The sequence below is a fragment of the Camponotus floridanus genome, unplaced genomic scaffold (genome assembly GCF_003227725.1).
Source record: "Camponotus floridanus strain SB8 unplaced genomic scaffold, Cflo_v7.5 scaffold21, whole genome shotgun sequence".
NCBI lineage: Eukaryota > Metazoa > Arthropoda > Insecta > Hymenoptera > Formicidae > Camponotus > Camponotus floridanus.
In genome coordinates, this window is record NW_020229337.1 from 1,875,420 (window position 1) to 1,888,235 (window position 12,816).

The window sequence follows — 12,816 nt, forward strand, 5'->3', positions numbered from 1 at the left end:
GCGAACCGCCCGCGACGGTTAATTCCGGGACCGTCGTGCACCGAGCGACGATTGACGAAATGAAAAACGGTTAAGTCGATTGATGAACGTGCGTGCACAGATTTGTGAACACGATAATTAAAGTCCGGATTTTGTTACGACTGACAATCAAATCCGGCCAAATACGATGATTCGTATATATGCGCAATTGAATAATCGAATGGGATGCGCCATCCTTTCGACTTCTCTCTTTATCATTTCAAATGTAATTTTTAATCCCTTTAAGTTTTTAAATTCTTTTTTTTCCCGTAACATTATTGATAAGATAAGTCGAAATGGAAGTGGAAATACGGAAAGAAAGAAAGAGAAAAGAGAGATGGTTGTTATTTTAGCTTACTACAATATATATTATCAATTAAATTTATCTTAGATTTTATTATGTTATCGAATGACTATAGTGGCGAACAAATTTAGCATAAAATACTACCAAGATTTTTGTTAAAATAAACGAATTTTTTAATCTACACGCGGAAATCGATTCGTATATATGCGCAAATGAATAATCGAATGGGATATGTCATCCTTTCGACTTCTCTCATTTCAAATGTAATAATTTTTAATCCCTTTAAGTTTTTAAATTCTTTTTCTCTTGTAACATTATTGATAAGATAAGTCGAAATGAAAGTCGAAATACTACGGAGAATGAGAAAGAGAAAAGAGAGATGGTTATTTTAGCTTACCACAATTATATTATCAATTGAATTTATCTTAGATTTTATTATGTTATCAAATGACTATAGTGGCGGACTAATTTAGTATAAAATACTACGACGATTTTTGTTAAAATAGACGGACTTCTTAATTTACAGGCGGAGATCGATTCGTATGTATGCGCAATTGAATAATCGAATGGGATATACCATCCTTCCGACTTCTCTCTCTATCATTTCAAATGTAATAATTTTTAATCCCTTTAAGTTTTTAAATTCCTTTTCCCCTGTAACATTATTGATAGGATAAGTCGAAATGAAAGTCGAAATACGGAGAGAAAGAAAGAGAAAAAAGGGATTACTACAATATATATTATGAATTGAATTTATCTTAGATTTTATTATATCGAATGACTATAGTAGCGGGCAAATTTAGCATAAAATACTACGACGATTTTTTGTTTAAACAGACAAACTTTTTGATTTACAGGCGGAGATCGAAAGTCGTGATATCCTCCGCGAAGCCTGAGGATAGTGGCAGATACGAATGCGTGGCTGAGAGTACTTCCGGTCATCGGGCTTCACTCGCAGCTCAACTTCTAGTCGCTCATGATACCAGAATTGCGGAAACAAGTGAGTAGACTATCAATATTTTTCTTGCTCGCTCAATAAAAATTTTTCCGATAGAATAAAGAGGTCTCGCTTATATTATTCATGAATATTAACATTTTTTATCTCTTTCTCCCTTTCTAGATAATTAAACTTAACTAATTAATTTTTAAATATAATTTCTATTATAAAATATAACGCATTCAAAGATATCGATATTCAGGTTAGTCGCAAATGCATCACGATTGGGATTGTTTGTTATAGAATTAAAATAATAAAATAGAATGATAATAAAACAAAATATCGAGAATCGCTGAAAAAATAACAGGTTTCATCGATTCTATTGATCTAGAAACAATACGTTTTCGAAATTGATCGGCAAAGATTGCTAACCGTTGAATGCTGGCTTTTGTGAGGGGATTGGGACGTATACACACCTGTCGATATCTTATGCAAAGCATTCAGATAAAAGCCTTTCGGATTTTCATCTGACGTTATCGTAGTCTCGCTTGATATGCAAAAACGCAAGATTCATATCTATATGTCCTGAATCGTTCTATATAAACTAAAAAAAATATATGATCTTTTTCAAAGCTATGTTTGAGAAAGTATTTGGAGTACTGCTATTGGTCGCAAATTGACTCAAATATTCATAATAAAGGGGATGAACCAATAGTGCACTGCTTCTTCCGAATGAAACAATTATTCGACGATACCGAAAAATAAAATCTTGTCGTGCTTATTCGTCCCGTGATAACGATATTTCAATATTAATAATATATGACACGAAAATTCCATTGAATAAAGTATCGACTCGGTGTTTTTATATTCAAAGAATGTGGAAAGAAGTCTAGCGGGGGAGGGGGTTTCCTTTATATATCTTTCAACATATACTCGCGTCAAATTATTTCTAACTCTTTTCCTCTTTTTACCCATCGAGAGCAACGAAACGAAATTCAAACGCAAGCTCTTCCAATTTTCAGAACATTAAAATATAACATGTGATGCAAATATCGCGTAGTTTATTCGAAGCGAATTGCTCATAATGTAAAAAATTGCACGATGAAAATCGATTATTCGAGCAGACTGCAAAGAAATTATTTTATATTTTTGCTTTTTCTTTTTTTTTTTATGTTCCGAGTTTTACCTACAGTTTGCATCAAAAGTTAAGAAGAAAACAAAAACGAAACTTATAATTAAGAAAGCAAAACAATTTTTAACTGGTCAGCTTTCATTGGAAAAAAAGAACGAGGGCACGAATTTTAAATTAAAATTGGTAAAATTAAAATTTTATTCATTAAAAATAATAGAATCTTTCATAATAATGTCTATATTAAAAATAATAGAATTTTTCATAATAATTTCTACATTATAATGCACACATAAATAGTGTCTTGAAAGAAATTTTCAATTTTAATATAATAACTTGCCCTCTCTTTTTTATACAAAAGCCGCCAAACTTAGCGTATTTAATTCTAGCGAAAACATCATCCTACGAAACGGGGCAGGCGAACATTCTGTTCGTAGCCGACATATGCATAAAACCGACGCCTCTCTTCGCAATTTCATGGCAACGATTGCTCGCTTTATCTCGTAAGGCAACGGTATTCAAAACGTTTCTCGTAATCGTTGCGGAAACGACGAGTTTCAACCCCATTTCTCGCGCGCGCGCGCGAAACAAGCGATGTCCGTTTACGGAGTAGTATACGAGCGATCGCTTCGTTGACGTTGCGTCTTTTATGACCACCCTATCTCTCGCGTAACGATGCAGTATACCGGGTATATTTCGCGATATGTATAGCACGGGCGTCTGCGGCGGACGGACGATCCGCAGTCGCTGCTGCGACGAGAATATCGATCCTGTACACGGCGGCTGCCCTTAGGGCAGTGGTTTATGGCTTTTCATAATGCTCGCAATATTTGGGCGGCACCTTTTGCCGCGATATTTATGTTATTCCACGGCGCTCGCGACGCACTTTAGCCAAGTTTATCGATACCTCTCTTTATTTTCCGCATCTTGCCGCCGACTAAAATAATAAGTGTTACCTATGGGAGAAATGCTGCGAGAGAAAGTTGAAATTTATTACGTGTAACTTGAGTATTTACGAGCCATTTTATCGCTTAGCTAATACCGGGTAGACCAAAAAGCAGCCAGCTAGTTTGCGACTTCCGTCAAAAACTACAAAACCGGATAAAATTTTGACTCAAATAGAATTACATCTTTGGAAGAAAAAAGAAACCAATTTTCTATAACAATCACGAGGATGTGAAGGAAGCTAATAATTTCGCGACACTCTGCATATGGCATAAACGGCGAAAAAATAAATGGCGTTAAGGCATAAAACGGAATCGCTACGCTTTGTTGTCAACATTTCCTTGGAGTTTCATTCGATTCCCGGTATACGATACGTCAGCAATAAATTCGCGACGGGGGAGACCTCCTTCTCTTCGCGCACACGCAAGTCGGCGGGAATCGGCATTGCAGGTGATAAACCAAGGATTAAGCACCTGATGTGATAATGCCAGCACGGCTCAGTGGTTCTAGCAGGGTCGGTAAAGCTTGCGGTTCACCGCCGAGCGGTTCCGCAAGCTCGTATGACGGACAAAGGGCGACAATTACAACCCCGCCCGCCACGTCAGGGTTTCATATAACTCTGCTGATGGCAGCCCGCCGGCAGAATCGTTTCCGTGCACGATGATTCTATACGGTGACTGTACCTAACTGCTACAGGTCGACAGATGGCCATAAATGAAATTCCTCGTAATGAAATTTTTTGACGGTTTTCTAAAGACCCGACGCTCTCTTGTACTCGAGAATAACGTGTTTAATGAATCTCGAGGCAAGAGACAATTTAAAAAAAAAAGAGAGATCTTTTTAATTAATTGAAAACATTTTCGCCGAAAGAAATATATTTTTTGCAAAAAAATTTTGCTATTAATAATTCGCGTAATTCGTTAATTTTATTATCTGTAGATACAAATGTTATATTAAAGAATTCGTTAACCTTTAAAGGGATGCAAATCCCAAGGCAAAAAGTGCGTTTTTATGACACGATGTTAATATATAGGTTTAATGAAATTTTTAATTCCCCCATTTTTTGTACTTATTTCCTGTTATTCTCATAAAAGTTCCGTGCAGCTTGCGTGAGGGAAGTTATTAAATCGCGTGAGAGATGTTATTTACAAATTAATCCTTTTGCGACCAAGTAAAAAATTATACGTTAACGAGTGACGTAGCGGGAAATAAACCACGATGCTTTTGTTTAGAAAAGTATTAAAAAGTAAAGGTATAACGTGGTAATGGCAGTATACAGTTTATAAACTTTTTTTGCCACACGTAAAAGTTAATCGTTTTAATCTACACTTTATCTGACGCAAAAATAAATTCTGTCCATTTTTTTTGCAATCTTATAAAATTTAATGCGTCGAAATACGAGAATTATTTCTATGCTATAATTATTATCGTGTAAATAACTTGATGTGAAAAACGCCGAAAAATATATGTGAAAAATCCTTTCGACGTATTATTTTAGAATAATTATTTTCTCACATTGATAATATATATAAATACTTTTCAGTAATACACGCAAGGATTTATCGTTACATATTCAATTTACACACTACATTTAAATTATATATGAAATAATTAATTATGATAATAATCAGACTCACCAATCGTTGTACAATTGCTGTTTCCTTCGCGCCATCGGATAGATCATTGCTTCGTTCACGAATCTGCATCCGATGCTTGAATAATTGTTGCTTGATCGATGATTCACACGTCACTGTATCAGAGTCAATTATCAACACTCGCGTTTCAAATACACAGAGAAAAATATATACTGTATTCAAGTAAATATTATTTATCTTAAGTATATCGTAAGTTTGTATATCCGCAAATATATCATAAGTTTACCACAAGCATTAAATTTAATTGAATATATTCTGAATTTTAGTAAGTGCGGTATTTTAGAATCAAGAATATTAAATTAAAACAAAAATTTGTTTGCTACAAGAGTTGACGTAAAGTAAATTTGATTTTTCTTTGATACAACTTTACAATATTCTTGAAGAAGAAATAAATTCTTCTTTCGAGTACATGATAATGAGATTTTCTAACACTTGTGATAAGTATATTTTACGATTATTATCAAGAATATATTCTTTGTTGAAAAAAGTTACTTGAAAAAAGAAAAATAAACTGAGCAATCGCTTTTCTGGGCAGTAGAATGATATTTTTCTCTGTGTACGACGAAATTCCTACGCGTAATGACGGCCGAAAACGCGTGACTTTAACGATATTCACGTCGACGACCTAACCACTTGTCAAGGCGTCGTTAACCGCGATTCACGCACGTATTAAGCATGGATAATTATCACTCACGAGGGACTCGATCTCAATAATCGCAATTCTCGCCCGATATTTCCACTCGACGCTCGAAATTACTAGTTAATTCACGCGCTTGACAAGGTCGTCTGTCACGGCACGCACGATTGTGTCTGTGTGACGTCGCTCGCGCCCCTCTTCCCCCACCACTTCTCCAGTAAGACTACCGCGGAACGCGTGGCCTTGGAGGGAGGTATGCGGCTTTCTTCGCCTCGAGGCAATAGATAAACACATTCCTGCGTTTTTTCAATCGGCAGTGAGTGGGGATACCGAGCGTTCGCGTAGTATTCCTCTCTCCGCTAACACGACAGTAATTAATGATTATCGAGCCGTAATAGTCGCGTCACGAGTATTAAGTGTATCAAGTGCCTCGATGATTCGGAAATCATTGGCAGTGCGTCGCGAAAATGAGACTAGAAATCTAACCTGATAGTTTAAAATCGGAAAGTCGGCGAATTTTACGCGTTAGAAGTGAAATACGTGTATGTGAAAAAGTCGATACGTTTCAAAAGTGTTAAATATTAAATCGCATATCGTGTAAATTTGTGCGCATTACCATAATCAAGCGTGATCTACCCGTATGTACGAGTGAATCTTCTTTGTGGAATTTTGAAGCGAATACGGATTGGCATCTCCATCGAGCAGCAAATATGCGCGCAGCAGGTGTATAACAGTTGGTGAGTAAATTATTCTATGGATATATTCATTATCCGTTAATTTTTTTCTCTCATTTCGAGCACGCATTCAATGAAATACGCCTGAAACAATTTCAAACATTGATTCTAAAATTGTATTTCGTCCTTTGATATCTCGATAGGTTTCCAACATAAATCTTGCTTGTTTATGAATGCAATTTATATGAGCGATATGGTAGAAACTTTCTACATAAAACTTGAATGCCCTCGGAATAAATAATTTCTGAAAAGCACCTTTCCTCAGTATGTTTTTTCCGTTTTCTCTTGTTGCAAATGGCAAACATTAATTGTAAATTCAATAATTATAAATTAACAATAATTATAAATTCAATTAAATTAAAAACATAAAAGGCAAAAAAATTGTTTTTCTAATCGATAAAAAATTTTATTGAAATTGCAATTTTTTAATTGAGTTATAATTTTATTGAAAAAAAATATTTTCATCGCAATGTGTGATACATTTTTCTACTCAGAATTTGCAATAAGTTATTCTATTATTTTTCGTTATTTTGGAATTTTCATTGTGACAACAAAATATTCGGGGAAATATTTCTTTACCGCAAATCATATAAATTTACGCACGTATTGCGTTGTGAAGTACGGCTATTTCATAAAATAAAATCGGAACTAATATGTATCCTTGAGATGCGTACAGTTTTCATAAAAACCTTTGAACGAGACACAGTAATATCGGTGTTTCCTCTTTTTAAAGAAACCAGAAAAATTTGTGAAGAATATTAACATATGTACGTGATATTAATATACGTGACAATAATTTTCATTTATAATTAATTATAAATTAATTTAAAATTAAATTAATCGATTTCATTTATATATATTTTATCGTATGTGTGTATGTGTGTGTGTGTGTATACATGCATAAAAATTGTATCAAATTTTTACCAAATTTTATTCTACATTTATAATTTCTCTCATTTATAATTAGAAACAACTCAAATCGAAACAACGGTTAAATTGATAAAAAAAAAAATATTTCATTATTTTTATCGAAATAGGGTACATGTGTATATGTACGTAGGATACATGTTTCTATTTAAAATTTGCAAATCAGTTATTTTATTATTTATTTCGTTATTTTTGAATTTCCATTGTCACAACAAAATATTTGGGGAAATATATTTTTATCGCAAATTATATATATATTAATTTATGTATATATAAATTCATATATGTATTCTATTGTAAAACATGACCATCCTATAAAATAAAATCGGAGCCAACATGTATTCTTGAGATGTATATACGTTTCATAAAAATCTTTAAACGAGTAATATCAGTTTTTCCTCTTTTCAAAAAAGAAATAGAAAAATTTTAATATACAAGGCAATATGTTCGTCTATAATTAACTAAGAATTAATTTAAAATTAAACTGATTTTTTCTACATATGTATGTATACAAAAATTTGATTTTTACCAAATTCTATTTCACTATACATTTCTCGTCCAGGAACGAAATAGGATTCAAATAGAATCGAAACAAAATGATTAATTTTGTAAGAAAACAAAATCATGTTATTGTTTTTATCGCAATATGTACACATGAGATACACGATTTACATTTCTATTCAAAATTTGCAAATAAATTATTTCATTTCTCGTTACTTCGAAATTTCCATGACAATAAAGGAATATTCGGGGATTTTTTAATCGCATTTTTTTTTCGGGGATTTTTTAATCGCATTTTTTTTCGGGGATTTTTTAACCGTTATTTTTTAATCGCAAGTCTCTCATGTAAATTCACATACGTATCGCGCCGCGAATCATGTGCCATTCCATCAAATAAAAAGATGCAGCTCATCTTTCGAGACGATATGTTTATCGATCCAGAACGGGGGAGGTGTCAGAGGCCGTGGACCTCCCGTATATAAGTCAACTCTTTCCGGGTAAACGACGCGGAACGCGCATTATTGTATCAAGTTACACCGCGGCGCGGCAGTAAAGCGTGCCATTGTAGCTGCAACGGCAATTGTTAGAACGTAGTGCCATTCGTCGGTGAATACGCGGCTCGGGTGGCGGGGGAGAGGAAGAAGAGAGTAGGGCAGGAACATTTGAGCTGTAGTAAAAGTTTGTGGTAAATGTTATTGCACTCTAGCGTACCGAGTGCACTTTCGAGAGTAACTCTAGGCTTATAAAGTTTACCGCAATCTGTTACCCACAATCGGACCTCTTTCTCTCGTTGTAACTGCGAAGGCGAGAGAGAGGAGGGGAAGAGGGGATTAATTTCTATACGACCCATTGGTCGCCGATATCGGGACGCGTATATAGCTCCGGTCTTTACTTCCCTTTCCTTTTTTTTACTATCCGTTCGAAATCTCTCTCGAAGCGACGAATCGAAAATGCGAACGGTAATTTTGCCCTTTGGAGATAATCCTTTTATAGGAGAGAAGTAGGATCATTTGAATATATCAGAACATCTCTTTCTCTCTCTCTCCTTCTGCGAACAATTTAAATACATATCACATGATAGAAAGTTTCCGGTGTTTTCTTTTTGTGCTTTTCAAAAATGTTTAAAGAGATCTCTTCCTTCTATAACGGAAGAAAACTTTCTAGCGACGCATGATTTGTATGTGATTTACATTATTTAAGTTTGTTTATATATTGGATATGTCTCTCTTCTCTTTTTCTTGGCAAAACATGTTTTTAATAAATGCGTCACTTTTTTAATAACGAATGAAAAGTTACACACACATGTGTTACCGAAAATAATTCTCAATCCCCGGAGAAAACGCCGAGGAGTGGTAGAAAGTCGAAATGAAGAGACGCGGTTTTTAATTCTGCGAATACGCGCGTGAATATTGCACCAAAGAATGAAACTTTAAAAACGGAGAGAGAAAAGGAGAGAGAGATCGGTGAATTTATTGTACAAAGGCGGTGTAAAAAACATTATGCTAATTTAATAAGAAAATTGCTCGCCGGTTGATAGAAACGATATTGCCTGTAACATTTCTCGTAAATCAAAGAAACGACGGAACGCGATGTTTTAATAATAAGAATATATCTATGCGTGTAATTCGAATAAAGGTAAGAGGAAACTGAAGCAGGTAGGATCGCATTTGATCTTAAGAATAATTTAACGCGAGAGTACATTTACTACATACACAAACTCGTAGTACTCTACAATTCCCGTTCTACGATAATTACACGAGCTTTCTATCAATGTGCATTAGATTTGCATTTGCATTTACAAATTTTGTTGAATGTAATATCATTATTTCGTTGCATTTGCGCGACCAAACAATGCCATCCAATTTCTCTACGTAAATTGAATTATTTTAATATGCTTTTTATATATTTTAAAAAATATATAGAATATGTAAAATATATAGAATATTTTAGAATATATTTCTTCTTCTCTCTTATATTACACATATTTTCATTCTGGCCTTTTGCTATAAAAGTTTACACGTTCACGAAGTAAAGATTTAGTTGTAGAAAGAAATAGAAATAATTTATTTTAATTAATTTACTTTAATTTATTTTTGAAAAAATAATCGTAAATTAATTGAAAAAAATATTTAAGTAATTATAAATATAATTTCTGTCAATTTTTATTTCTGGAATTTTAAAAACTCTTATTTCGTGAGATGGACAATGGTAATAATATAGCACTTATATCGAAAACTTTTCAAATAATATGTATTATGATATACAAATAATATGATGTAAGTTAATAAAATGATAAGCGGATAATAATATAAAAGATCTAAATATGAGAAAAATAAAGACACACACACACTAAAAATATTAAAAAAAAAAGAAATATTCAGAAACACTCACTAAAGAAAACTAAGAGAGACAGAAGAAGTACATTATGATAAACAACTTGTAACATTTTAGATTGACAAAATATGCAATAGTTGAAGAAATTCATGGCACCGGTTACGTAGATTAAATAAAGATAAAAATCATAAAAACAACACTGAAAATATTTCGACGGTTCGCCGGAATAAGACGTGCCGGAAGAAAAAAAGACCGACATTTCTTCGAGCGCGTTTAATATTCTCTCTCGAAGGTGCAGAGAGGAAAAACAGAGACAATTAGGAGACCCGGGCCAGCAGGGCACAAGGCAGAATGACGAGATGGAAGCAATTACAGCAGGAAGGTAAGCTCTTCTTCGTTGTGTCCCAGCGAGTTTCGCGCGGACGCTGCAAGAGAAGAGCGATAGTCCTCATCGTTGCTTCGTCTTTCGTACTATTGTGTCTCGAGAATGAAAGAGAAAGAGAGGGAGAGAGAGAAAGAGACAAACAGACAGAGATAGAGAAGTCCATACAGTGCCAGAAGGTCGAGAGACTCGTGTCACAGATATACGACTCACTCTTCTTGTGGAATTAATTAAGAGGATCGATGGAATCGCTTAAGCAATGTTCCACAAGCCGATTCAGCAGGTTCTTAACTAGGAAGCGCACAGAAACTTTTAAAACTTACCGCGATTCTCCAGAAAATTATCGCATTCCTTCTTTTAGCGACGAATTCCTTAAACCTTAAACGATTCTCGTCAGTTACAAATGAACGTAAGATATCATCGGAGATAGTATTTTAATTTTTAATTGTTAAATAAAAATTTGATGTAAAGGCAAAACGACAAGCACGCCAAAACAATCAAAATTTTTCCAATTTAATTTTTACAATTTAATTTCTAAGTAATATTTATATGCATTCCATTTTTAAAAGCGCAAGAAAAATATTTGTTGCTTACATGTAATAATCTTTTTCGGATTTTTCGGAATTCAATTTAAAAAAATAAATAAATAAAAAATTAATTTATTCGTTACATCTTCGAAAATCTTCTTTAAATTAAACTTTTTAAATCAAATAAATCTCTTAAAAATGATATAAGACTCTTTCTCTCTTTTATTTTTTATAACTGTATAAATATTATTTAAACATTAAAAACTATAACAAATACCCATTGGTTTTTCTCTCTACGTGCAACTCTTGCAAAGTCTTTAAAAATAAAGACATGTCGAACGTATTCTTGATTTATTACTTTTTCGCAAAAAAGAAACGACGAAGGAAATCGCGTCTTGCGGGGGCGTCTCAAGCGTCGTGTAAAAGTGTCGCCCGTCACATTGTTTTGCAAAAGGAATGCATCAAACCGGAAGGTAAAGCCAGGGAGACCGTGACGCGCAATTTTATGTGAGATCCGTCTGAGCGTGCTGAATAAACAAACCGGACCGAAGTGGAAAAGGACGCGGAGCAGACGGGCCGAGCTGTAGCGCTCACGCTATTGCTATACTACTTGTCTGGCGCGAGGAGGAGGCGGCTGCAGCTGCAGCAGCAGCAGCAGCAGCAGCAGGCGCGTTATGCACGGTTACCTGAGCGCGGAGACCACTGGAGGATACAAAGGGGTAGCGTAGGAGGGGGCGGTGGGAAGGAAACGATTCTCAAGGTATCTCGGACACATTGTCTCTTCACGGGTGGAGAGAGATGTGTTTCGCGCGCCACGTACAAATGAAGGCAGCGCCGAGCAGAGAGAGAAAATCCTATGTATTCATCCGTATAAAGTTTAGCGTGTATAACGAGTGCAAAGTATAAGGATTCGATCTCTTTGTGCGCGAAGAAACGAGAGATGTCGACGTGATTCGGAATCTCAAGGACATTTATTAACATTTGTTGAAAGTATCTTGTCATTTTGCCAAAATATTTGCTCTGTGTTTACCTAATTATTGATATTTTATCGAAAATTAATCCCGTATTTCGATGAATTAATCATAGAGAAGCCACTGCGAGGGTGGGAAAGATTATAGTTTATATATAATTATATTCGTGAAAGAGAGATTTACGTACGAGTATAATACTCAGCAAATTCCTATGTATTCATCCGTATAAAGTTTAGCGTGTATAACGAGTGCAAAGTATAAGGATTCGATCTCTTTGTGCGCGAAGAAACGAGAGATGTCGACGTGATTCGGAATCTCAAGAACATTTATTAACATTTGTTGAAAGTATCTTGTCATTTTGCCAAAATATTTGCTCTGTGTTCACCTAATTATTGATATTTTATCGAAAATTAATCCCGTATTTCGATGAATTAATCATAGAGAAGCCGCTGCGGAGGTGGGAAAGATTATAGTTTATATATAATTATATTCGTGAAAGAGAGATTTACGTATGAGTATAATACTCAGCAAATTCCTATGTATTCATCCGTATAAAGTTTAGCGTGTATAACGAGTGCAAAGTATAAGGATTCGATCTCTTTGTGCGCGAAGAAACGAAAGATGTCGACGTGATTCGGAATCTCAAGAACATTTATTAACATTTGTTGAAAGTATCTTGTCATTTTGCCAAAATATTTGCTCTGTGTTCACCTAATTATTGATATTTTATCGAAAATTAATCCCGTATTTCGATGAATTAATCATAGAGAAGCCGCTGCGGGGGTGGGAAAGATTATAGTTTATATATAATTATA

The 12,816-nt window shown here is 34.5% G+C and overlaps 1 protein-coding gene across 3 annotated transcripts in view; it reads left to right on the forward strand.

Moving 5' to 3' along the window:
• Window positions 1-12,816, forward strand: part of LOC105253920 (protein vein) — a 320,393-nt gene that overhangs the window by 224,652 nt on the left and 82,925 nt on the right. For all 3 annotated transcript variants that reach the window (XM_020028313.2, XM_020028314.2, XM_011262279.3), the window contains exon 3: window positions 1,180-1,322. In XM_020028313.2, the coding sequence (XP_019883872.2) occupies window positions 1,180-1,322 (143 nt within the window). The remainder of the gene's footprint in view (window positions 1-1,179; window positions 1,323-12,816) is intronic.